Here is a 27,511-nt window from a genome sequence, read left to right as displayed (position 1 = left end):
GAATGGTCCTTTTTCCGGTCTGGTCATTCCGTTCCCAGATTGGAATAAAAGTACGGAGGCTCTTGTCGAAAACAGAGATTGAAGGGGTCAGTACAGAAATATGCTCAATCGTAAATCGGTTTGGTGTGGACTGGTTATTGTTTGAAACATTGATTCAGCTCCGACCTGGAGCATTTGGTCCATGTGTTGCTGACAATGGGCATCAAATGTTGGGGAAGGTCCATCAATGGCCAACGGAGACCCCGCAGAAGACCCCACGAAGTGATGGGATGTGACTGGAACATTTGTCCCGTTGAGGTAGCCACAAGAGTAGGCCATTAGCAGTCTGCCGGGACTCTGCCCCGCCGATTACAGAAGTTGCTCCGTGTTGACCCGTGCCACGTGCTCTCTCTCCCGGCAGGTTTCTGGTGAGCTTCATGGTCGACGCGCGCGGAGGCTCAATGAGAGGAAGTCGACACAACGGGATGCGGGTTATCATCCCTCCGCGGACCTGCAGCGCCCCGACGCGTATCACCTGCCGGCTGGTCAAGTCCCAGAAGCTGGTCAGCCCTCCGCCGCTGGTGGAAGGAGAAGGAATGGGAAGCAAGGTGATTGCGCTGGGACCGGCTGGCACACAGTTCCTGGGGTAGGTACTTCACGCATGGTGTGTGGAGGTGGGGGCTGCTTTGTCACGTTGAGAATGGGTGGGATAGCTGGTCGGTGGGTTGGGGGGGGAGGTGTGGGGTTACGAGTCCAGTCTTTCAGTCTTCCAACAAAACCACAAACTGTGCGCACTCTACATTGCAATGGGCAATTTGGCTGTTTACCCAACTCAGTATAGAAATTATCCACAACAAAAAATCTACTTGCTGTGTTAAAGGTTTTGCTTATAGCTCGCACTACTTATAACTCTCACACTTTACACTATACACTTTATGATCAGCCGTGATCTGATTGAATGGCAGAGCAGGCTCAAGGGGTCGTATATATAAGAACATAAGAAATAGGAGCAGGAGTAGGCCATTCGGCCCCTCGAGCCTGCTCCGCCATTCAATAAGATCATGGCTGATCTGATCTTGGCCTCAGCTCCACTTCCCTGCCCGCTCCCCATAACCCTTGACTCCCTTATCGCTCAAAAATCTAACTATCTCCACCTTAAATATATTCAATGACCCAGCCTCCACAGCTCTCTGGGGCAGAGAATTCCAAAGATTCACCGCCCTCTGAGAGAAGAAATTCCTCCTCATCTCCGTTTTAAATGGGCAGCCCCTTATTCTGAAACTATGCCCCTAGTTCTAGATTCCCCCACGAGGGGAAACATCCTCTCTGCATCTACCCTGTCAAGTCCCCTCAGAATCTTATAGGTTTCAATAAGATGTATGGCCTACTCCTGCTCCTATTTCTTATGTTCTTACTCCCCATAACACTGTTCCCGTCAAAGTTTGTAGATAACTCCATGACTGTTAGGAAGCAGCGTTTCCTCCAACTTCTCTGAGTGATGTCACAGGATTGGGGTGGGTGCATCACGCGTCACACGCGGAAATCAATCATTTCCGACGGAGATAGAACTTCCCCCGCCAACAGATACTACCTTCTAACTGAACTCAGGAGACACACTTGGAGAGAAAAAAATAAGTCTGACCTCCAATTGTCCCAGGAAGGAGAATCTGCCTTGTTGCAGAGTCAACGCTGCTCCTCAGCAGCAACATAATACTTTGACATCGCGTCCGATCATGCTTCTGCCCTCCAGTCTACCCTGAGCAGTGCATGGGAGATCCAATAGCCTACCGGAATATTTAGCTGATGTCAGTCATTATAAATGCTTCCCAGATAAAGGCTTAGATTTTCGGCTTTGCTGATTTCGGGGCGGTAATGGCGGCGGGACGGGAAAGTTAGCGCCCGGGAACAGTTTGCGCCTCAGTCAGTAACATTGGTCAGCTGGGCCCTGAGTCAGGGGGCGCAGCGCTGAGGGAGGCGTTGTACCCCTCTCTCGGGGCGTTAGGATGGGAAACTCCCGAGCTAAAGAGCCGGGCCGGGAGCGTTAAAACATTGCCCAAACCACCACAACACAAATTGCAAAAACCATTTAAAGAACAAACCATCGCCCTTACCTCAGGAGCCCATTACTCACCTCCCCGCTGTCGGGATGGTGGGACCGCCCTGATTTCCCGGGCGGTCACTGCGGGGCGCGCTGCGGGGCGGACGGGTCGGGCGGGAGACAAAACTCGCGCCGGTGTCGCGACCAGGGGCGTTACACACCGGGCGCAGCTCTTCCGGGCCGTGCTGCTCCGCGCCGCCGCTAAACCGGACCCGAGGATCGCCGCGGGGCGCTGGAGGCTGACCGCCCGCCCAGAACACCTCACCCCCGCCATTGCCCCCGCTCCGGGGTGAGAAACGGGGCGCAGAGGGGCCGGGAAATCCAGTCCAAAGTCTCTGTCCGTGAGGGGTAAATGGCTGGCATGTGATTGTGTCGGTACATGTTGCATAACCTGTTGGTTTGGAAGCAGTTCTGCTGCTGGCAATCTAGGGTGAAGTTACGGTAACACCAGGCAGCGGTTTTACGTCAGAGAATAAGGAGGACCTCCTGAAGGGATCGGACAGAGCAGATAGAACTGGACTGTTTCCAGCAATTAAAGGATCCGGAATAAGGGACCATGTTCATTATAAGGACAAGAACCACCTGCCAAAGTAACACATGCCAAACCTCACAGAGAAATTCAGGCACATGCTTTAACAAGATAGAAATAAAACAATTATCGCATGATCAGTTAAGATCAATTTCAGGTATATTCTGGATTGAGAAATTCGGAACACAAAGGGGACAAATTCGGCGGTTTGCGCCTCCCGGGGAGGGGTGGGTGGGGGGGGCGCGTGGGGGCGGTAGCCGCGGCAAATTCAGCGACACCCGCGAACTTCAGTGCCAGTTTGGCGCTGACTCTTACCGTCTAGGCCTCTAGCGCCTCGCAGACCGTGACGTCATAAAGTGTGCAGCGCCCCCTTACCGCCCCGGATGTGAAATTGCCCTCCCGGCCCCTGCTGGATCGCCAGGAGTTGTCAGCTCAGCAATGGTTTTCAGGTAGGCCAAACTTTATCCTTTTCACCAGCCTGGTGCGCGCTAAAGGCTTTCGATCCCACATTGGTGCACGATGAACGAGCCCCCCACTCTCTGAGAGTGCTCGGGGCTGGTAATGGCAGTCACGCAGGTCGCCTGGCAACGCAGAACTGAGTCGGAGAATGTTATGCCCCATCATCGGCCCTGCAGCCTCTGAGGCCGTTCGCAATGCGCTCCACATTGTTCAGCGCTCTGCTGCTACAGTCCCGCTCTCGCACTTGGTGCCCGAAGAGAAGTGGCTCGCGCTTGATTTAGCGCTCCCCTTCCCCATTTTCCCTTTCCACTTCCTCTATCACTGTCTCTCTCTTTCTTACTTCCTCTCATCCTTTCTCCCCCCTTTCTCCTTTACCTTTCCGCCATTGTTCATTGTTCATGGGTTTATATGTAACCTTCAGGGCTGCTGACCGAGAGCCGTGCGGCTCTTTGTCGGCCGGCGCGGACACGATGGGCCGAAATGATGGCCTCCTGCGCTGTAACTTTCTATGTTTGTTTTCCTCGCTTTGTTTAGGCCTGTCATTGTGGAGATCCCACACTTCGCCTCCAGGGACCACACGGACCGGGAGCTGGTGGTCCTGCGCAGTGAGAACGGATCGTCCTGGAAGGATCACCGCGACCGATACGGAATGCACCAGATGGAGCAGCTCCTGAATGGGATGGATGAAGGTGCATTTGTGTTTGGGTGCTGCGGGGTGGAAGGGGCAGTGAAATACTGTCCAAATACATCTCCACACTGGCTGGCTTCTTCTGGAACTTTGTATTAGGGTCTTCACTTTGCAGCACCTGCAGTTTCCAAATTCACTCGGGTAAGAGTAGGAATGAAGAGACCAATTCTGAGGATTATTTGTTGTGCGGGAATTCAAATTCTCAGAATGTTGGATAAATATCACAATTCCCTGCTGGGAAAGGCCCCCTTTCCCCATCGGATAAACTCCCCTTTCCCCATCGGATAAACTCTCCCTTTCCCCATCGGATAAACTCCCCCTTTCCCCATCGGATAAACTCTCCCTTTCCCCATCGGATAAACTCCCCCTTTCCCCATCAGATGAAATATTTACCAGCACTGATTATCCCTCCCCTTGGTGAGCCAGAATTCTTCTGACGGATTGTGGAGAAATAATATGAACAAGGAGACCATTGTAACTGTTATTTCTTATGTCCTTATTCCCATACTTTTATTAAGCGGAATTCAAATTCTCAAACTGCTATGGTGATATTCGGATTATTTGTGCAGTAATGTAACCAGCACACTGATGTAGCCAGTAATCATCGTAGGCAGTCCCTCGGAATCGAGGAAGACTTGCTTCCACTCTAAAAGTGAGTTCTCAGGTGGCTGAACAGTCCAATACGAGAACCACAGTCTCTGTCACAGGTGGTTGGAGGAAGGGGTGGGTGGGACTGGTTTGCCGCACGCTCCTTCCGCTGACTGCGCTTGTTTTCTTAATGCTCTCTGTGACGAGACTCGAGGTGCTCAACGCCCTCCCGGATGCACTTCTCCACTTAGGGCGGTCCTGGACCAGGGACTCCCAGGTGTCGGTGGGGATGTTGCACTTTATCAGGGAGGCTTTGAGGGTGTCCTTGTAACGTTTCCTCTGCCCACCTGGGGCTCGTTTGCCGTGTAGGAGTTCCGATTAGAGCGCTTGCTTTGGGAGTCTTGTGTCGGACATGCGGGCGATGTGGCCTGCCCAGCGGTGCTGGTCGAGTGTGGTCAGTGCTTCGATGCTGGGGATGTTGGCCTGAGCGAGGACAGTAGTACCTGCTGTGTTGGACGCTGCTTTGTGCTGACTGCACTTTGTGTTCACACAGACCTTGACTGCCCCGAGGAGCTGGACCGCAAGCGGATCTGCCGCATTGTCTCCATGGACTTCCCGCTCTACTTCGCCATCGTCTCTCGTATCAAGCAAGACAGCGAGTGGATTGGCCCGGAGGGGGGCGTGGTGACCAGCACCCTTGTCCCACAAGTGCAGACTATCTTCCCTGCATCTGCGGTGATCAAGAAAGTCCGTCTGGGCCTTCAGGTAAGGACGCAGCACCGCGGCAACTCACCGGTTCCATCGCCACAACGTAACTTGCCACCGAGTGTAACCAATAGCACAAGCTCGGAACCTTGTATTGGAGGCAGTTCAGAGAAGGTTCACTCGGTTGATTCCTGAGATTCAGGGAAGCTAGGGACAGTCACGTGTCCAACAATTAATCATATTTATTACATTCCTCTAAAGACTTCATACAGAGCAGCACACACAGTCCTCCATCTAAAAACTCACGCATAAAGAAACCCGGGAATGGTGTCCAGACCGATCACAGTTCCTCGCCTTGATGGCAGCTAAAGTTCCAAACTGAGTTTGGCTTTGTGTCCCTCAATGATACCGTGAAAACAAGCATTCTATAGAGTTGGTTAATCAGACAACACTGCCTGTTCCAAAAGTTACAGCATGTTGCATTCTCATCATCAACTAGCTCATTGCTTAATTCTTGCTGAGTGTTAAAGCTATCTCCCTATTCCAAAGCCATCTCCCTATTCCTACATTACAACAGTGACTACATTCCAAAAGTACTTCATTGGCTGTAAAGCGCTTTGGGACGTCTGGTGGTCGTGAAAGGCGCTATATAAATGCAAGTCTTTCTTTCCAATGCTACCCCCCCTATTCCAATGGTATTCACTAAATATATTCAAAAAGGAGTTAGATGAAGTCCTTACTACTAGGGGGATCAAGGGGTATGGCGATAAAGCAGGAATGGGGTACTGAAGTTGCATGTTCAGCCATGAACTTATTGAATGGCGGTGCAGGCTAGAAGGGCCGAATGGCCTACTCCTGCACCTATTTTCTATGTTTCTATGTTTCTATGGTATCTCCCTATTGCAAAGCAATGCATGAAATTACAAAGAGATATTAATAGATTAAGTGAATGGGCAAAACTGTGGCAAATGGATTTAAACATAGGCAAGTGTGAGGTCATCCACTTTGGACCTAAAAATGATGGAACAGGGTACTTTCTAAATGGTGACAAGCTAGAAACAGTGTAGGTTTAAAGTGACTTAGGGGTCCGTGTACATCGATCATTAAAATGTCACGGACAGGTACAACATACAATCAAAAAGGCTAATGGCCTTTATATCTAGAGGACTAGAACACAAGGGGTAGAAGTTATGCTGCAGCTGTACTAACCCTGGTTAGACCACACCTGGAGCACTGTGAGCAGTTCTGGGCACCACACCTGAGGGAGGGTATATTGGCCTTGGAGGGAGTGCAGCGTGGGTTTACCAGAATGATACTCGGGCTGCAAGGGTTAAGATACGGAAGAGATTACACAAATTAGGTTTGTATTCCCTAGAATTTAGAAGGTTAAGGGCGATCTGATCGAGGTTTTCAGGATATTAAGGGGAACAGAGAGGGTAGATAGAGAGAAAGTATTCCCGCTGGTTGGGGAGTCTGAGACAAGGAGACATAGCCTAAAAATGAGAGCCAGACCTTTCAGGAGTGAAATTGGGAAACACTTCTACACACAAAGCGTGGTAGACGTTTGGAACGCTCTTCCACAAACTGTAGTTGATGCTGGATCAATTTTAAATCTGAGATTGATAGATTTCTATTAAACAAAAGTATTGAAGAATATGGGGCAAAGGCAGGTACATGGAGTCAGGTCACAGATCAGCCAAGATCACATTGAATGGTGGAACATGCCCGAGGGGCTGAATGGCCTCCTCCAGTTCCTATGTCCCTATCTCCCTATTCCAATGTTACCCCCCCCCTATTTCAATGGTATCTCCCTTGTTGTTTAACCAGTATTCCTATATTAGCTGTTTCATCTTTGCCCTGTTTTTATCTACATTCTCACACTGATGATCCCTCAACCTGACCTCCTGAACCACGGGCACAGACTACTGGGAGGCAGCAACTCACTCAACCTCATGGGCAGCAGCTTCTGTTTGTGGGGCGACAAATGCAAACTGCACCCGGCAAACCCCGGGGAATGTTTTCACTGACTCCAATTGCCCAGCTTCACTGTAACAAACTCCTGGTGTGTCTAACGCGTCAGAGCGAACACACGGCTAGCCGCCAGAGCCTGCATTCATTGCAGTTAGCACCACGCCTCGACCCTTCCCACGATGAGTCTGACCATCTCCGTTCAGCAGTCCGCGTGCGATCAATCTGAGAAAATGGTTTGATAAAAATCAGCACAGGAGAGACGGCAGTTCCTGCGCCTAACACAAGGTGGTGCTGTTGAGAAAGCAGCACCATGGAATCTTTGGCGGCTTCCTCCATCGTGTCTTCAAGGGTTTTCCGAAGTAAGCTTCGCCTGGAGCAAGCAAAGGAGTACATTTTTGCACCATCCAACAATAAACCCACCAGGTTAAAAATCCACGGGCAAAGTCTGAGCCACAAAGCCCAGGGAATCCTGTTCCAATCCCTGCTCTGTACTTGCGTTATCTGATCCCAGGCTGGACTACAATTGGCCACAACAACAACAACTTATATTTATATAGCGCCTTTAACGTAGTGAAACGTCCCAACGTGTTCACAGGAAAATTATGAGATTAAAAAATTTGACACCAAACCACATATGGAGAAATTACGGCAGGTGACCAAAAGCTTGGCCATAGAGGTATGTTTCAAGGAGGAAAGAGAGGTTTAGGGAGGGAGTTCCAGAGCTTGGGGCCCAGGCAACAGAAGGCACGGCCACCAATGGTGGAGCGATTATAATCAGGGATGCTCAGGAGGGCAGAAATCTCGGGGGATTGTGGGGCTGGAGGAGATTACAGAGATAAGGAGGGGCGAGGCCATGAAGCGATTTGAAAATAAGGATGAGAATTTTGGTCTCATCCAAAAGACGGCACCTCCAACAGTGCAGCACTCCCTCAGCACTGCACTGGGAGTGTCAGCCTAGATTTTTGTGCTCAAGTTCCTGGAGTGGGACTTGAACCCACAACCTTCTGACTCTGAGGCGAGTGTGCTGCCCACTGAGCCATGGCTGACACTCAAGTACACTTGGCTCCATCCAAAACAAAAGAAAATGGCAGTGAGATTAGCAGGGGCTGGAATCTTGTGTTAATTCCTTCCACTGTCACTGATCTGCCCTTTATTTAATTAACGGAGGCACAAACCTGTTTGTGTTAAATGGGCAACAGACCAATGTCAAATGCTCCTGTCTCCTGGCTTTGAACATCTTACGAATATTGTTAAACCATAATGCATCTTGTCTTCTGCCAAGTTTGCTGGAAGTGAATGGGTGTTCCAGAGTTGCTTCTGAATATATTGTCGTTTCAAATTTTGGAATGTAGACCGTTGAATTGTTAATCTCCTTTCAGGGTATTGGTGAGACCACACCCAGAGTACTGCGTACAGTTTTGGTCTCCGTATTTAAGGAGGGATATACTTGCATTGGAGGCTGTTCAGAGAAGGTTCACTCGGTTCATTCCAGAGATGAGGGGATTGACTTATGAGGATAGGTTGAGTAGGTTGGGCCTATACACATTGGAATTCAGAAGAATGAGAGGTGATCTTATCGAAACATATAAGATAATGAGAGGGCTCGACAAGGTGGATGCAGAGAGGATATTTCCACTCATAGGGGAAACTAAAACTAGGGGACATAGTCTGAGAATAAGGGGCTACCCATTTAAAACGGAGATGAGGAGAAATTTCTTCTCAGAGGGTTGTAAATCTGTGGAATTCTCTGCCTCAGGGAGCTGTGGAGGCTGGGTCATTGAATATATTTAAGGTGGAGATAGACAGATTTTTGAGCGATAAGGGAGTGAAGGGTTATGTGGAGCGGGCAGGGAAGTGGAGCTGAGTCCATGGTCAGATCGGCCATGATCTTATTGAATGGCGGAGCAGGCTCGAGGGGCCGAATGGCCGACTCCTGCTCCTATTTCTTATGTTCTTATGTTTCTTTATTTGAGCGCTCTATTACCGTTTCTCCCTGCAGGCCCAGCCTATTCCCGATGAATTGGTGACAAAGCTGGTGGGTAACCAGGCAACGTTCAGTCCAATTGTCACTGTGGAGCCCAGGAGAAGGAAATTTCACATTCCCATCGGCCTTCGGATCCCAGTGCCGCCATCTTGGAGGAACAATCCACGGGACACCAGTGAGGGAGATTCAACCAGCCTCCGACTGCTGTGCAGTGTTATAGGTCTGACAATTACGTTACCTCTCCTGCGCATTGACCTACACTAAGCCCAGCTTCACGTGCGGAGCGTAAGGGGCCACCGTGGCGGGAGGGGGGGGAGCATTTAGCACCAGTGCAGGTGTCAGAGTGCGGGCTCGTGCTTACAATTCTTCCTCACCCGTTCCAGATCGCAATCAGGAAATCGCTGCAAGTGCCAGGAAGAATAAAGTGCGCTAAACCTTCATGAACCACCAGATTAGGCCTTAGCTGGCAGATTGTGGCCTCCAGGCACCACACTTTAGGAAGGATGTCAAGGCCTTGCTGGAGTTGTACCAGAATGGTTCCAGGGATGAGGCCCTTCAGATACGTGGGGAGACTGGAGAAGCTGGGGTTGTTCTCCTTAGAGCAGAGAAGGTTAAGGGGAGATTTAATGGAGATATTCAAAATTAGGAAGGGGTTTGATAGAGTAGATAGGGGGAACTGTTTGCAGTAGTAGAAAGGTCTGTAAACAGAGCACAGAGATTTAAGATAATTGGCACAAAAAACAGGAGGCCGATGAGGAGACTGTTTTCCACACAACGAGTTGCTATGATCCGGCGGTCACTACCTGAAAGGGGGTGGAAGCAGATTCAACAGTAACTTTTAAGAGGGAATTAGATAAATTCTTGAAGAGGAAACATTTACAGGGTTATGGGAAAAGTGTGGGAGTGGGCTAGGCATAATAGGCCCAATGACCTCCCTCTGAACAAAGATTGTAGAGCAAGCAGTCCTGAACCATTCTCGGGCACTCTTTATAAATTCTTTTCCTCCCACTTTCTCCACTTGCCCCATACATTATTCTCCATCCAGCGAGGTGGGGCCTGCTCCTAACTACATGCCAATGTTGCTCTGTACCCAGTCACTAGGGCTGCCCATCCACCAGTGTTGTCTCTTGCCCCTTGAGGGATGTGACCTGTCACCACTCAGGACCTCCCCATCCCAGAGATTGGTTCCTCATCACAACAATCCAGAACAGAGCAAGTCAAGAGAAGGCCAATTGTTCATCCCATTGGGTTATGTACAATGTACCTATTTTCAACTGTCCTTCTGTCAGATTTATATATGGTTACATTCAGCGGATTCATTTCTACTGTGAACTTAGCCACCGACTTATGCAGGATAGGAATACAGGTTTGAGCTCCCTGGTCCGGCACCCTTGGGACCTGACCGGTGACCGAACAGAGAATTTCCCGAACCACGGGAGGTCACGCTGGGCATACCGGTACCTGTAGACAGCGCCCGAGCTCCTGAACACCTCCACCACGCTCCCACTCTGAAACTCGGGCCTCGCGCTCTCTCTCCGTGTACACGTGGGAAACCAGGGAGCCACTCGTGCAAAGCAGCAGTTGCGCACTGATCGCGGAGAGCCAGGCAGCACGGGAAACCGATGCCAATGCTGAACCACGGATGTTTCCGGACTAGAGAGGTCCAACCTGTAATACCGTTCAGCTTCTGCTCAGAGTTCCTGGCGATCCATCCAGTGTATTAATGATATGAGTTTGATATTTTGCTGCCCCCAAGTCTTTTTACCTTTTTCACCTTTGCCATTTTGTCCTGCTCCCTGTGAGTGCAATCAACCTGCCCTTTTTTTAAATTTGTTTCTGGGAATTGCCCCTTGAGAAGGTGGTGGTGAGCCGCCTTCTTGAACCGCTGCAGTCCGTGTGGTGAAGGTGCTCCCACAGTGCTGTTAGGGAGGGAGTTCCAGGAATTTGACCCAGCCACAATAAAGGAATGGCCGATATATTTCCAAGTCAGGATGGTGTGTGACTGGGAGGGGAACGTGGAGGTGGTGGTGTTCCCATGCGCCTGCTGCCCTTGTCCTTCTAGCGGGTAGAGGTCGCGGGTTTGGGAGGTGCTGCCGAAGAAGCCTTGGCGAGTTGCTGCAGTGCATCTTGTAGATGGTACACACTGCAGCCAGGGGGCGCCGGTGGTGGAGGGAGTGAGTGTTGAAGGTGGTGGATGGGGAGCCGATCAAGCGGCTGCTTTGTCCTGGATGGTGTCGAGCTTCTTGAGTGTTGTTGGAGCTGCACTCATCCAGGCAAGTGGAGAGTGTTCCATCACACTCCTGACTTGTGCCTTGTAGAAGGTGGAATGGCTCTAACACCAGTCACCTGGCCAGAGAGCTTAGTGTCATCGACAAGTCAAGCAAGAATGCTTGGTGTACACTGCTCCATATTGTCCAACTGTAGAAGGCCCACGACAAGCCCTCAGAACTCTGGGGGTCCCTGGTCGAGAAATCAGAACCTGAGCTGGTGGCATGTTGCTGAGGCAAAGAAGCTCATTTAAAAATAATTCACTATCTGCCCCCAGTAATGACAATTTGTGTGAACCAATTATTGTGCGACTCTCATTGGCTGGCGGCCGATTTAACCTTGAACTGCTGTGGTTATCTGACAGGAGGAACTGGGGTTGCCCAGTGGGAAGATATCACCGGAACTACCAAACTAATCCACGCCAACGACTGTGCGAACTTCACCACGAATGTCTCAGCAAGGTGAGCCGTCGCGGATTCCAACAGACCAGGCCCTTCCCAATCACTCCCATTGTGTAGACAGGACCTCTGTCTCTGCAACTCCTGCTTCCAACATACGGGCTCGAAATTGGTTATGGCCGTTTTTGAGGCGGTGCCACCGCCTGATTGCTGGTTTTAGCGCCGGGCGTTGGGCGCAGGCTCAAATCGCCAAATTGAGTTTTTACACCCAAAGGTAAGAGAGCAGTGTTAAAACTGGTTGCACACTCATTCTCGGGCAGGAACGGGAGCTCAGGAGGTCAGCTCAATCTCGCAACGGGAACAAAAAAACAACTCCGACCCCCACACACACACACACTTGTTATAACTAAAGGAAAAATGCAGAAAGAAAGAAACGTATCTTGCTCTCTGGGCGATTCCGCCCGGGATCCGCTAAGTACTCACCACTACGTACAAACGCCTGTCGGTGAGGCCAACATTGCAACCAAATATCGCCAGAGCGATGCCAAGGGAGCGCTGCACGCTGGATGAGGTCACCACGCGGGGGGCGTTAGAGGGCACAGCGTTACCTCAGCACCTGCACCAAAGACCCGACCGAATTTCTCCGGAGGCCTGGACGCCGCTTGCTGCCGACAGTAGGCCTTAACCGACGGGCGGCAGTACAAAACCCAATTTCGCCCCCTAAATGTCTTCACCGGCACAGTGCTTCTTGCTCAAGGTTACACCAACCGCCTCACTTGAGCCGGATGGACTGTCGACCATTCTGTCCACTTCCCCCTTGCCCTGCTCGGTGTATCTTGTTCCGGTGTTGCCTGGGTTTCTGAATAAATGCGAGGAGGATTCGCTCATTGGATCTTCTTTGCCTCTGCTTTATCAGCAGTGACAGAGATGGTGATTGGGCATAAACCCGAGGCCTGTTTCTCCAGGCTCCGCAGCCAGAACTCCATTCGGCCAGGACGGCCTTGTCCGCCTCGGTGATAACTTGGTGTCGTTTCTCCGGCAGGTTTTGGTTGGCTGACTGTCCACGGACAGCGGAGGCGGTGAATTTTGCCACCCAAATCTACAACGAGCTGATGGCCGTGCCCTACATGGCCAAGTTTGTGGTGTTTGCCAAGATGCATGATGGGAGAGACGGCCGCCTACGATGTTACTGCATGAGCGACGACAAGGTGGACAAAACCCTGGAGCAGCACGAGAACTTCAGTGAAGTGGCGAGAAGCAGGGATATCGAGGTGTGACTGGTCTGCCATCCTTACCTTCAAGGGCTGATTTCAAGGCTCAATCAGAGCTCACAGGTCTCTTTTTGGATTGGTATCAGGGCAAAAAAGGTTCTCCTCTCATTCACCCCTGGCAGTAAGGAGGTATTTTATTCCCATTGTAAGAAGTGTTGGCACAGTGCGCCTCTTCAAGGGGGAATCTCAAAATTCAAACCCAGTTTAAAGAGGGCGACACTCGAACAATGAGGGAGTCAAGGGTTATGGGGAGCGGGCTGGGAAGTGGGGTTGAGGCCAAGATCAGATTAACCATGATCTTATTGAATGGCGGAGCAGGCTCGAGGGGCTGAATGGCCGACTCCTGCTCCTATTTCTTATGTTCTTGTGTTCTGAAGCTTTGTGGGAAGGTTTGTTCTTATGTTCTTATGACTTGGGTAACTGTACATTTTAAAAGAGATCCAAACCCCTTTCAGAAACCCGTTACGGATAATTCTGATTGATTTCCACGTCCCTTTTGATATTTCACTTTGGCGGGTTTGGAGTTACTGAGGCCTGCAATGTGAGTGAGTGAATGGCCAAGTTAGGAATGGCGCAGGTGCTGATTGAGTGAGGGCGCTGAATGAGCACGATACCAGCAACACGCCCACAAACCCCGCCCAACATGGCAGCCTCAGTCCCGAGCCTCGTCGGCAATTTGTCGATAGGCTACGGCCACTGAACAGAAAAAAGACGTGGAAAAATAAACTGAAGACTCGCAATGTAAAGATGGTTCTTTGTCGCTGATGACGGTGTCTGGCTGTAAAAATGTTGGGCAATTGTCCTTATTTATGTTTGCGACATAATCGGGGGACTGTGCTTTCCTGAAGGGCTTATCTTCAAATTCCCCTTCCGCTTTGTTAGCCCCTCCCCTTCACTACGTCTTAAAGAGGAGAGATTTTGGCCCTGAAAGCGCGACCCCACGGGCGGGCACAAGATGCGCACTCGCCCGTAGGGTCCCCACATGTTCCACGTTTAGGTATGCGACATCCGGACCGCGTACATCCGGAGGATTAAGGGCCTCCGCGGGCGGAGAGATGGGCTGACCCTAACCCTAACCCTAACCCTAACCAGTGAATGCCCCGGAAATTCTTCCGGCTGATAAGAGCAGGCCTTACGCCTTCTTTTATCAGTGTAAGACTTTTAAAAAGGACAGAAAAAGACATTTGTTTCAGTTATTTAAACATTTAAAAACCCGTTAAATAAGGTAAGTTTATTTTTAGACCCTTTAAAATGTGTACGTTTATTTTTCAAAAAATTTAATTTTTGTTTTAAATAAGTAATTAAATTCCATTTTGATTCATTTTAAATATATTGCCCATCCCTAATTGCCCGTGAGAAGCTGGCAGTAAGCTGCCTTGTAAAAGTGAGGGGCCATTTCTGAGGGCAGTTAATCATCAATCACATCGCTGTGGGTCTGGAGTCACACATCGGCCAGACCGGGTAAGGACGGCAGATTTCCTTCCCTAGAGGACATTAGTGAACCCGATGGGTTTTTACAACAATCGATCTATATGAGCTTTTAATTCTAGATTTATTTAATTAACTGAATTTAAATTCCCCAGCTGCCGCGGTGGGATTTGAACTCAGATCGCTTAAGAGGCGGTAATGGGGCGCTAAGGCCTTTTTGACTGGGAGGCCGAATTTTCCAGCTCTTCTCTCTGACTCCGGCCGGGCGCTAAATTTCTGGCTAATTCGAAGTGCCCTCCTCAATTTCTTGCTGAGGGCACTGTTGTCCCAGCGGCTCTTGGCAAGATAACCCAGCTCGTGTGCTCAGGTCCTGGGGTGGGGTCTTCAATGGGATGTGAAGCTCCGCATCCTACGTTGCGAAATGACGGCAGACGGACAATGGCATCGTTTCCTTCTATTTCCAGATCCGGCCGCTGGAAAGGAATCTTGTGTTTGCCGCGAGTTCGCCCCACATTTCTGCTTGTCCCTTTCTCTTACTCAGGTCATGGAGGGAATGCCGCTGTACGTGGAATGTTCCGGCAACATCGTGCCCGTGAGAAAAGCAGGACAGCAGCGCTGTTTCAATTTCCATTCCTTTAAGGAAAATCGCCTTCCCATCGCCATAAAGGTCAGTTGGAATGGGAATTCTGTGAGAACCAATGCAGGAAGGCTGGAATTGTATCGAGCTCCGAGATGTACAGTGTAAGGAAAGACTTGAAAGATTGGCATTTCTATAGCGCCTTTCAGGACCATCAGACATCCCAAAGTGCTTTACAGCCAATGAAGTACTTTTTCAAGTGTAGTCACTGTTGTAATGTGGGAAACGGGCAGCGAATTTGTGCACAGCAAGCTCCCACAAACAGCAATGTGATAATGACCCAGATATCTGTTTTTGTTATGTTGATTGAGGGATAAATATTAGCCCCAGGACACCGGGGATAACTCCCCTGCTCTTCTTTGAACTAGTGCCATCAATTCCTTTACTAACAATGTACCAACAGTAGTACATTAACCCTAGTGCACTGACAATGGTGTGTGGGGGGGGTTGAGTGATGCTAACCTTGCAAACCTCCCATCACTTTCCCTGCTACAATTGTGAAACTCATCCCATTTCCGAATAGGACTTCATCCTGTCCTTTTTTTTATCAAAGCTTGCCCTGGGATTGCAAAACTCGGCTGCCCGTGTCCTAACTCGCAGCAAGTCCCGCTCACCCATCACCCCCTGTGCTCGCTGCCCCGTGTCCTAACTCGCACCGAGTCCCGCTCACCCATCACCCCCTGTGCTCGCTGACCTACACTGGCTAGGGTTAAGCAACGCCTCAATTTCAAAATTCTCATCCTTGTTTTCAAATCCCTCCATGGCCTCGTCCCTCCCTATCTCTGTAATCTCCTCCAGCCCCACAACTCCCCGAGATGTCTGCGCTCCTCTAATTCTGCCCTCCTGATTATAATCGCTCAACCATCGGTGGCCGTGCCTTCTGTTGCCTGGGCCCCAAGCTCTGGAACTCCCTCCCTAAACCTCTCCACCTCTCTACCTCTCTTTCCTCCTTTAAGACGCTCCTTAAAACCCACCTCTGTGAGCAAGCTCTGCCGTTATTTCTTCTTATGTGGCCCTGTGTCAAACTTGTTTGTTTTGTGTTAAAACACTGCTGTGAAGCACCTTGGGACATTTCACTACATTAAAGGCGCTATATAAATGCAAGTTTAGCTGATTCCTGTTCGACTGCCCTTGTGAGCGATCTGCTCCAGAGCTCTAACTCTATCACTACAAAATATGCTTCCTAAAATTCTGATTTTCCTTTGGCACCCTAGACGTTAAAGTGTGGCCATGGGACCTCATCTGCTGTATCTGCTGGGAGAACATTCCTGGATCCAAATTTTTTGTGGCCGGGAAAACCTTAAAGATCCCAATCAAATCCCCTCATCATCATATTTTAAGTTGTCTGACTTTAGATTCTGGGCCCCGCACTTTAGGAAGGATGTGAAGGCCTTAGAGAGAGAGCAGAAAAGATTTACGAGAATGGTTCCAGGGATGAGAGACTTCAGTGACGTGAATAGAATGGAGAAGCTGGGGCTGTTCTCCTTGGAGCAGAGGAGGTTGAGAGGAGATTTGATCGAGGTGTTCAAAATCATGAGGGGTCTGGAAGAGTAGAGAGAGAGAAACTGTTCCCATTGGTGGAAGGGTCGGGAACCAGAGGACACAGATTTAAGGCGATTGGCAAAAGAACCAATGGCGACGAGGGAAAACATTTTTTATGCAGCGAGTGGTTAGGATCTGGAATGCGCTGCCTGAGAGGGTGGAGGAGGCAGATTCAATCGTGGCTTTCAAAAGGGAGTTGGATAAGTGCCTGAAAAATAATTGTCGGGCTCCGGGGAAAGGGCGGGGGAATGGGACTGGCTGAGGGGCTCTTGCAGAGAGCCGGCACGGGCTCGACGGGCCGAATGGCCTACTTCTGTGCTGTAACCGTTCTATGATTCTATGATTCTAGGTGGATTGGAGATTGGAGCAAAACTCATGATCCAGAGCTTTGCGGTTACAATATTTACCTGTTTGAACAATGTCCTTGAACGAACCATTATTCATATTTTTCCCTTGTCTAGGTGAGAGATCTCAGCAAAGAACATACTGGTCACATTTCCTTCCTCCGGAAGCCAACAAAATATGAAGATATACAGCACATCATCTGTAATCTGAACTTCACCATGCCACTCTGCATAAAGGTAATGCCCTGTGTCTCTGCGTGAGGACTGTACAATGTAACACGTGGCGTTAATCGCAGCCAGCACAGCACCTTCTGTACCTGGGCCACGAAATGAAAGATCAGCCCGGGCTCCCACCCTGATCACCATCCATTCCCCCTGCTGGAGCGGGTACATGAGGTCTCCACAGGTGAATAGCCACTAATGAAGGATGATCATTTTGCTTCCGTCTTCACAGTGGAAGACACAAAAACCATGCCAAAAATTGCTGGTCATAGGAATGTGGAAAGGGAGGACCTTGAGACAATCACTATCACTAGGGGGGTAGTGCTGGACAGGCTAATGGGACTCAAGGTAGACAAGTCCCCTGGTCCTGATGAAATGCATCCCAGGGTATTAAAAGAGATGGCGGAAGTTATAGCAGATGCATTTGTTATAATCTACCAAAATTCTCTCGACTCTGGGAGGTACCAGCGGATTGGAAAGCAGCTAATGTAACGCCTCTGTTTAAAAAAGGGGGCAGACAAAAGGCAGGTAACTATAGGCTGGTTAGTTTAACATCTGTAGTGGGGAAAATGCTTGAAACTATCATCAAGGAAGAAATAGCGGGACATCTGGATAGGAATAGTGTAATCAAGCAGACGCAGCATGGATTCATGAAAGGGAAATCATGTTTAACTAATTTACTGGAATTCTTTGAGGATATAACGAGCATGGTGGATAGAGGTGTACCGATGGATGTGGTGTATTTAGATTTCCAAAAGGCATTCGATAAGGTGCCACACAAAAGGTTACTGCAGAAGATAAAGGTACGCGGAGTCAGAGGAAATGTATTAGCATGGATCGAGAATTGGCTGGCGAACAGAAAGCAGAGAGTCGGGATAAATGGGTCCTTTTCGGGTTGGAAATCGGTGGTTAATGGTGTGCCACAGGGATCGGTGCTGGGACCACAACTGTTTACAATATACATAGATGACCTGGAAGAGGGGACAGAGTGTAGTGCAACAAAATTTGCAGATGACACTAAGATTAGTGGGAAAGCGGGTTGTGTGGAGGACTCAGAGAGGCTGCAAGGAGATTTGGATAGGTTAAGCGAATGGGCTAAGGTTTGGCAGATGGAATACAATGTCGGAAAGTGTGAGGTCATCCACCTTGGGAAAAAAAACAGTAAAAGGGAATATTATTTGAATGGGGAGAAATTACAACATGCTGCGGTGCAGAGGGACCTGGGGGTCCTTGTGCATGAATCCCAAAAGGTTAGTTTGCAGGTGCAGCAGGTAATCAGGAAGGCGAATGGAATGTTGGCCTTCATTGCGAGAGGGATGGAGTACAAAAGCAGGGAGGTCTTGCTGCAACTGTACAGGGTATTGGTGAGGCCGCACCTGGAGTACTGCGTGCAGTTTTGGTCACCTTACTTAAGGAAGGATATACTAGCTTTGGAAGGGGTACAGAGATGATTCACTAGTCTGATTCGAGAAATGAGGGGGTTACCTTATGATGATAGATTGAGTAGACTGGGTCTTTACTCCTTGGAGTTCAGAAGGATGAGGGGTGATCTTATGGAAACATTTAAAATCATGAAAGGGATAGACAAGATAGAGGCAGAGAGGTTGTTTCCATTGGTGGGGGAAACTAGAACTCGGGGACACAGCCTCAAAATACGGAGGAGCCAATTTAAAACCGAGTTGAGAAACAATTTCTTCTCCCAGAGGGTTGTGAATCTGTGGAATTCTCTGCCGAAGGAAGCAGTTGAGGCTAGCTCATTGAATGTTTTCAAGTCAAAGATAGATAGATTTTTAAGCAATAAGGGAATTAAGGGTTACGGGGAGCGGGCGGGTAAGTGGAGCTGAGTCCACGACCAGATTAGCCATCATCTTATTGAATGGCGGAACAGGCTCGAGGGGCTAGATGGCCTACTCCTGTTCCTAATTCTTATGTTCTTATGTTCTTATCACTTGGGCTGTTGGCAGCCATGGAATTGTATCTCAGCATGAGTCACTGCCAACAGGAGAGGATGCTGCATACATTGTGAAATTCCTTAACTTTGCACATTGCTTTTTAATCGTTTCTGGGATTTGGGCGTCGCTGGCAAGGCCGGCATTTATTGCCCATCCCTAATTGCCCCTTGAGAAGGTGGTGGTGAGCCACCTTCTTGAACCGCTGCAGTCCGTATGGTGAAGGTGCTCCCACAGTGCTGTTAGGGAGGGAGTTCCAGGATTGTGACCCAGCGACGATGAAGGAACGGCCGATATATTTCCAAGTCAGGATGGTGTGTGACTGGGAGGGGAACGTGGAGGTGGTGGTGTTCCCATGCGCCTGCTGCCCTTGTCCTTCTAGGTGGTAGAGGTCGCGGGTTTGGGAGGTGCTGCCGAAGAAGCCTTGGCGAGTTGCTGCAGTGCATCTTGTAGATGGTGCACACTGCAGCCACGGTGCGCCGGTGGTGGAGGGAGTGAGTGTTGAAGGTGGTGGATGGGGAGCCAATCAAGCGGCTGCTTTGTCCTGGATGGTGTCGAGCTTCTTGAGTGTTGTTGGAGCTGCACTCATCCAGGCAAGTGGAGAGTATTCCATCACACTCCTGACTTGTGCCTTGTAGATGGTGGAATGGCCCTAACACCATTCAGAAGTCTCGGCGAGTTGCTGCAGTGCATCCTGTCGATGGTACACACTGAGAGGCAGCACTGTTTTTCCAGCTTAGTGTTGAGTGGAGGGAGGGAGAGAAAATGGGAACAAGAGTTGCCTCTGGGGAAGTCCCAGAAAGCGGTTACATCCGTCAGCGTTGCTGGGGCCTGCTGTTCCAAACTGCTCCTAATTGGGATGGAATGAGCTCTCTCAAACCATGAGCCAAAGAGGTAACTGAGGTGTTGAAACTTGGCGGGGAACGTGGAGGTGGTGGTGTTCCCATGTGCCTGCTGCCCTTGCCCTTCTCGGGGGTAGAGGCCGGGGTTGGGAGGTGCTGCCGAAGAAGCCTAACACAGTAAATGACATGTCGGGAATGCAAAATGCAAGTGTACCTCCCTGAGTAGGAGTGTATCTGGAAAGAGAAGGAGTAAGAGGGGGAAACACAGATAGATGAAGAATTGTGGATTGGAAAAGGTCAAGGTGAAAGAAACCAATAGTTTGATAAACCGACGGCGGTTAGCGTGACATCGCGATTACTCCGTAAGGCTTTGTGCTTGATGACTGCACACGCGTGGGTGCACTCACCATGGAAGCTTCCCCCTAACACCACCCCCCCCCTCACCCCGCCCTTCTCCCCCCCTCGCCACCTCTCCCTCCCTTCCCCCCATTCCCCCCCTCTCCCATCAACATGTGCAATCTCTGACGTGGCCGATATATTGGCAGTAACTGAAATGAATTCTTTCTCCCGCAGGTTGACGGTGGTGATGAGCGGCGGAGGAACCTGACCCCTCTGGCCCTGCGTGAACGCTACAGCACATTGACCGAGCCGGCGATGGGTACGGACCCAGCTTGTTTACCTTCCTTTCACCCTTCGAATCGGGGCAGCGCTGGGCTCGGGCAGCGCTGGGGATGAGCACCCGTGGGGTCTGTGCATCGCCCAGCCCACATCAGGTGCCAAATCCCACTCCGGGAACAGAGCAACAGGAGGAGGCCATTCAACCCCTCCAGCTGTCCGATGAGATCACGGCTGATCATCGATCGAACTCCATATACCTGCCTTAGGCCCATATCCCTTAATACCTTTGGTTAATAGAAAGCTATCACTCTCCACTTTAAAATTAACAATTGATCGAGCATCAACTCTAACGATACAACAGCCCCTCGTGCTGCCACTGTGTTGTTGGGAGAGAGCAGGGTTGATGAAGGTTCTCTCTTCCCTCTTTCTAGTGGTGACATTCTGTGATCAGCAAAAGTAATTGAGGTCAATGGTGATGGAACTCGGGAGAGATGTATAACAAGTAGCTGAAGCCAGTTCGTCCATTTTACACCACTGCCCAATGAGGAAATCACCACCTGGGTCTCCAAACTCTTCCTAGTCCATCACTCGGAGATATGTGGCAGAGCCGTTCATTGCAAGAGTGAAGGCTAACTGCACCCAGCCTACCTGACTTTCCTTCTCTCTTTAACTTCCTCGTTCTTTTCCCATCCTATCCTTCCTCTTCCAACTTTCTCTCTCGCTCCCATTCCCAATTTTTCCCCCTCCCTGCCCTAACCCCCGCCTCTCCGACTGCCCTCTCCGACTGCCCTCTCCTACTGCCCTCTCCTACTGCCCTCTCCGACTGCCCTCTCCGACTGCCCTCTCCTACTGCCCTCTCCGACTGCCCTCTCCTACTGCTAAAACGGGATATTAAACTTTTACTTCCGAGGCCACTTTCAGCACAAAAAGTGATGGGCAACCAGTTTATTCATTTCTTTATATATGCACAAGTAAATTAGTGACCCTCCCATTGTGTTGCTGCCAACATGGAGATGAAGGGTTTTCCCAACACTATTTCACGTCAGACGCTCATTTTATCTATTTTAGAAACGGGCGAGACCCACCAGAATAAACTCCGCGATATTATTCTGCAGTCCCAGCACCAGGCGATTAAAGATCATAAACAAAGGCCCAGACATTGCTGTGGGCGGAAGACTTTGACCGAAATTCTTTTTACAAAAGTACCCGGTGGTCCCAGAGGAACGAACACTCGCGCTCCGAGACCTCGATGCGCGGCCCAGCGTAGGGGCCCACGTATTCCAGGAGCATGTGTGCATCCCGGGATCACCCGGGCCGGACCGACCAATGCCGTGTCCCCGTTCACAGTAATGGGGAGTTCCGTTTGTACGGAGATCACCGTTTCTGTGAATGGGGACAGCCCCAAAAACACAAACATGTTCAATAAATAAGAAAAACACTTCACATAGTTAAAATTAATTGAAATTGAATATTTTAGACAAAAAATTATTTTATTTAAATTTTTAAATATTTTTAATAGGGGTAAAAATAAATTTACTTTAATGGACAGGGTTTTTAATATAAAAATTATTGATAAAATGTTAGTTTTCTATCTTTTAAAACTCTTATGCTGGTAACAGTAGGTCATACGCCTGCTTTTTCCAGATGTAAAAGTTTAGAAACATAGAAAGTTACAGCGCAGAAGTAGCCCATTCCGGCCCATCGTGTCCGCGCCGGCCGACAAAGAGCCGCACGGCCCTCGGTCAGCAGCCCTGAAGGTTCGATATAAACCTATGAACAATGGCGGAAAGGCAAAGAGCACCCAGCCCAACCAGTCCGCCTCACACAACTGCGACACCCCTTACACTGAAACATTCTACACTCCACCCCAACCGGAGCCATGTGATCTCCTGGGAGAGGCAAAAACCAGATAAAAACCCAGGCCAATTTAGGGAGAATAAAAATCTGGGAAAGTTCCTGTCCGACCCATCCAGGCGTTTTTACGGACATTCGCTGGGCAGGAGTTGAGCAAAGAGACCAAATCTCCTCCCTCGAAGGCCCTTCTCCCGGGGATGGGTTGGAACTGTCAGAATAAATGTTGACAGATCGCGAGTGCCGGGTTCAGGCGCATCGTGAGCCAAGAGCCAGAACTTGCGGGGTCCCTACCGAAGCGACACTGCAGAGACCGCGACTTTTGGCCCAAAGCGTCAGACAGATAATAAGCGTTCGCACAGAGCTCATGATCTGAGCAGACAACGCAGCTGTGGGATAGTGAGCTCGGTGATCCTCACTGAGGTTTACAGAGAGGCTCCCGGGAACACTTGCTTTCCTGCACCTTGTGGTCCCAATGGAGGAACTTCAAGGGGGAGCGATTAAAACCATGGCAGCCGCTGTGTAATTCAGAGAGAGACAACAATCGTCCCACTCAAGTGCGCCGAGAAGAGTCGACATGTTCAGTGAGGGGTAATGGTTTCAACGGGTGTGTAACGCTGTGTTTGGAATGTTGCAGCTACCCTGAGCGCCTGGGAGCGTGCGGAAATGAAGATGTCTTTGATCGCCGAGCAGCTTGGCCTCTCCTGGGCTGGTGAGTTCAGTTCCAGAGTCTCAAACACTGATCGTATTTTTGTCATTTTATGAATGTGGCCGACCGAGATTTTTTTTTAGGGTCAAATAGGCCAAAAAAAGACAAATGAGACTCTGGATATGGGATATAAAAGCTGGGTTGTTGAATTTATCTATGACCTTGGTTGGGCCACAGTTGAAGTATTGCACGTGTTTCTGTGTACCCTATTATAAGGATGTTCGAGTCACACAAAAAAGAAAGACTTGGATTTATATAGCGCCGTTCACAACCACCGGATGTCCCAAAGTGCTTTACAGCCAATGAAGTACTTTTGGAGTGTAGTCACTGTTGTAATGTAGGAAACGGGGCAGTGCAGAGGGTGTGCCGCACTGTCAGAGGTGCTGTCTTTCAGATGAGACGTTAAACCGAGGCCCCATCTGCTCTCAGGTGGATGAAAAAGATCCCATGGCACTATTTCGAAGAAGAGCAGGGGGAGTTATCCCCAGTGTCCTGGGGCCAATATTTATCCCTCAATCAACATAACAAAAACACATTATCTGGTCATTGTCACATTGCTCTTTGTGGGAGCTTGCTGTGTGCAAATTGGCTGCCACGTTTCCTGCATTGCAACAGTGACTACACTTCAAAAGTACTTCATTGGCTGTAAAGTGCTTTGAGACGTTTGGTGGTCGTGAAAGGCGCTATATAAATGCAAGTCTTTTTCTTTTTTCTTTCAAATTTTATTCCTTGTGTTGTTACTGTTGGAGACTCTTCTGGAGGTTTTTTCCTTTCAGTTCCCTCATACCCCGCGTCACTCAGCAGACAAGAGAGCAGGTGGCTGACTGACACACAGATCTCTGCCCGTCTCCTGGTGTCTCAGCCGTAGCTCAGGTTCCGTTCAACCTCCCTTAGATACAGTATAAAAGCAGAGAAGTCCTGCTACAACTGTACAGGGTATTGGTGAGGCCACACCTGGAGTACTGCGTACAGTTTTGGTCTCCGTATTTAAGGAAGGCTATACTTGCATTGGAGGCAGTTTAGAGCAGATTCACTCGGTTGATGCCGGAGATGAGGGGGTTGATTTATGAGGATAGGTTGAGTAGGTTGGGCCTATACTCATTAGTGTTTAGAAGAATGAGAAGTGATCTTATTGAAATGTATAAGATAATGAGGGGAAACTAAAACTAGTGGACATAGTCTCAGAATAAGGGGCCGCCCATTTAAAACTGAGATGAGGAGGAATTTCTTCTCTCAGAGGGTTGTAAATCTGTGGAATTTTCTGCCCCAGGGAGCTGTGGAGGCTGGGTCATTGAATATATTTAAGGTGGAGATAGACAGAATTTTGAGCGATAAGGGAATAAGGGGTTATGGGGAACGGGCGGGGAAGTGAAGCTGAGTCCAGGATCAGATCAGCCATGATCGTATTAAATGATGGAGCAGGCTCGAGGGGCCGTATGGCCTACTCCTGCTCCTATTTCTTATGTTCTTACCTCCCAGTGGGACAGGACCCTCATCAACATTCAGCATCTGCTGAGATTACGTGTCTGGGGTAAAGATGTTGCTTGGTGGAGAGATCAGACCCGGTCTTACCACCATGCAACTACTGGACTGTCACAAAAACCCACCAATAATATCCTTTAGGGAAGGAAATCTGCCGCCCTTACCCGGTCTGGCCGATATGTGACTCCAGACTCTCAGCAATGTGGTTGACTCTTAACTGCCCTCTGAAATGAGCCAGCAAGCCGCTCAGTTAATAATAAATAATAATAACTTGTATTTATATAGCACCTTTAACGTAGTAAAACATCGTAAGGCGCTTCCCAGGTGTGTTACACACAGATAAATTTGACACCGAGACACAGAAGAAATTAAGGCAGATGACCAAAAGCTTGGTCAAAGAGGTAGGTTTTAAGGAGCGTCTTGAAGGAAGAAAGAGAGGTAGAGAGGCGGAGAGGTTTAGGGAGGGAGTTCCAGAGCTTGGGGCCCAGGCAACAGAAGGCACGACCACCGATGGTGGAGCGATTATAATCAGGGATGCTCAGGAGGGCAGAATTAGAGAAGCGCAGACATCTTGTGGGGTTGTGGGGCTGGAGGAGATTACAGAGATAGGGAGGGGCGAGGCCATGAAGTGATTTGTAAACAAGGATGAGAATTTTAAAATCGAGGCGTTGTTTAACAGCTAGAAAAACACCACACGGACTGCAGCAGTTCAAGAAGGCGGCTCACCACCACCTTCTCGAGGGCAACTGGGTAGTGAACAGTAAATGCCGGCCTTGCCAGAGATGCCCATATCCTGAGAATTTTTTTTTAATAATTCTCGGATGGGTAGCTGGGTAATGAGGAGGTGCCTCCCCTTTGGTGGGGGGTGGGGGGTGGGGGGAGAGGGTGGAAGGGGGGAGCCAGCCATCTTTCTTCAAACACTTCCTCCAGCAGAGGAAATTAAAATAAAAACTATTAATCTGAAATAAAGCCAGAAAATGGTGGAAATATATGGAACGTCCGTAATCAATCATCTACAAAAAGAAAGGTTTTTGGCGAAGAATCTTGGTCCTGTAGGTTAACCTTTCATTTCTCAGATGCTAATGGACCCGCTATGTAGCATTTTCTGTTTTTATCTGTTTTGGAAGAAGCCTCCAGGGAGAAGCCATTGTTCCTTTGGTCTCGAGCCAACATCCCATTGACAATACCTCCCTCCATGTGTAATGTATTTGCTCCATGGGTTCTTTGCTTAAGCATTCATAGCAACACATTGCTATTAAGAACGAGTTGATTTATTAGCAACGGTTTAACAATCACACTACACATTACCAGTTCGTCCACCAGGCTCACAACCACCTGCCCCATCATGGATCCCCCGAACCCAACTGGCCGGGGTTTTATTGAGTCTTATGAACATTATGTGACTGGCTAAGCCACTCCCAACTCAACTGCTCTCTGCACCTCATCAAATGACACACAATATCAGCATGTTTCTGTAAAGGAGGCGCAGTGACGCTGGTCAGTGTGGTTCCTGGGGAATTTTCCACTGTGTGTTGTTGGAACTTGTAATATTTCCGGTACGAGCTCACAAACACAAAGGTTTTAAGATGGCTGATAACTTCAGGAAGCCTGTCAGGTGACCTGACCCTGTTTTATTCTCATAAAACACCAATGGCTACAACGCCATGTATATTACAGAACTAACTTCATCTCCGCCTGTCGCTTGCAGAGTTGGCAAGAGAGCTACAATTCTCCGTGGACGACATCAACAAGATCCGAGTGGAGAATCCCAACTCGTTGCTCGAGCAGAGTGCTGCACTTCTCAACCTGTGGGCCAGCCATGAGGGAAAGAGAGCCAAAAGTAGGTTGAAAATACAACCTGGGCCATGGCTACATTTGCAAAAGCCAAGTGGCAAATTGCATAAAAAGAAACGCAATTCTAAAACGGCAGAATTTAAAGGAGACCTAATTTTTCTGGACAAGACTAAGTGCTCAATTTTCCCCAAAGCATTTTTTTGGCGTACTTGAAGAGTTACGCCCGATTTTTTTAGGGCCTAAGTACGCCAAAAAAAAATGTTCGAAGTTTCCCCGTTGGATTTCTTCATTTTGGCCTGAGGTAACCCGACCTTTAGTTTTGGAGATGGAGCCTTGATCTGCACCAAAAAGATCGGGTTGCCTTGGTAACCAGGGACACAATGCGAGCTGAGGCTGCAAAGTGAAGCATACAGCCAGCTCCCAACACATTAAAAGAATTGAAATATACAGAGCAGCAACTTACCTCCAACCCCGCCCGAAGGGCTTGCCAGTCCGGACCGGTCAGCCTCTCTTGTGTGTATGTGTGGGTGAGTGAACCGGGGACCGAGAATGGGGCCGGACAGCCTTGGGCGGCGTTGGAGGTAAGTTGCTGCTATGTGTTCTTCGATTCTTTTAGTGTGTCCGGGCATCTGCTGGGCCGATTCCCTTACCCGGGCCCATTCCCTTACCTGGGCCCATTCCCTTACCTGCGCCCATTCCCTTACCCGGGCCCATTCCCTTACCCGGGCCGATTCCCTTACCTGCGCCCATTCCCTTACCCGGGCCCATTCCCTTACCTGCGTCCATTCCCTTACCCGGGCCCATTCCCTTACCCGGGCCCATTCCCTTACCCGGGCCCATTCCCTTACCCGGGCCCATTCCCTTACCTGGCCCGATTCCCTTACCCGGGCCCATTCCCTTACCCGGGCCCATTCCCTTACCCGGGCCCATTCCCTTACCCAGGCCCATTCCCTTACCTGGCCCGATTCCCTTACCCGGGCCCATTCCCTTACCCGGGCCTATTCCCTTACCTGGGCCCATTCCCTTACCTGCGCCGATTCCCTTAACTCTCCGGAAGGTTTTTCTGCAGAGGCCACACGCCGGCCTAAGCAGAAGTGGAGTAACTCTCAGCTGGCCAAACTTGCCTAAATGGCCAGAATTGACACGGGTGGCAGG

At 49.6% G+C, this 27,511-nt stretch overlaps 1 protein-coding gene across 14 annotated transcripts in view; it reads left to right on the top strand.

The window, feature by feature from the left end:
- The window catches only part of LOC139235126 (ankyrin-1-like), a 303,602-nt gene that overhangs the window by 197,883 nt on the left and 78,208 nt on the right, over nt 1-27,511 (top strand). For 13 of the 14 annotated variants that reach the window (XM_070866335.1, XM_070866331.1, XM_070866326.1 and 10 more), the window contains 11 exons: nt 401-625; nt 3,600-3,754; nt 4,895-5,106; nt 9,017-9,221; nt 11,634-11,730; nt 12,710-12,938; nt 14,908-15,033; nt 17,007-17,126; nt 20,476-20,560; nt 23,009-23,083; nt 26,271-26,402. In XM_070866335.1, the coding sequence (XP_070722436.1) occupies nt 401-625; nt 3,600-3,754; nt 4,895-5,106; nt 9,017-9,221; nt 11,634-11,730; nt 12,710-12,938; nt 14,908-15,033; nt 17,007-17,126; nt 20,476-20,560; nt 23,009-23,083; nt 26,271-26,402 (1,661 nt within the window). The remainder of the gene's footprint in view (nt 1-400; nt 626-3,599; nt 3,755-4,894; nt 5,107-9,016; nt 9,222-11,633; nt 11,731-12,709; nt 12,939-14,907; nt 15,034-17,006; nt 17,127-20,475; nt 20,561-23,008; nt 23,084-26,270; nt 26,403-27,511) is intronic. The other variant, XM_070866334.1, reaches the window with a different exon arrangement.

The sequence above is a fragment of the Pristiophorus japonicus genome, chromosome 22 (genome assembly GCF_044704955.1).
Source record: "Pristiophorus japonicus isolate sPriJap1 chromosome 22, sPriJap1.hap1, whole genome shotgun sequence".
NCBI lineage: Eukaryota > Metazoa > Chordata > Chondrichthyes > Pristiophoridae > Pristiophorus > Pristiophorus japonicus.
The sequence above is the reverse complement of the archived record's forward strand: the minus strand, read 5'-3'. Positions and strand labels throughout refer to the sequence as shown.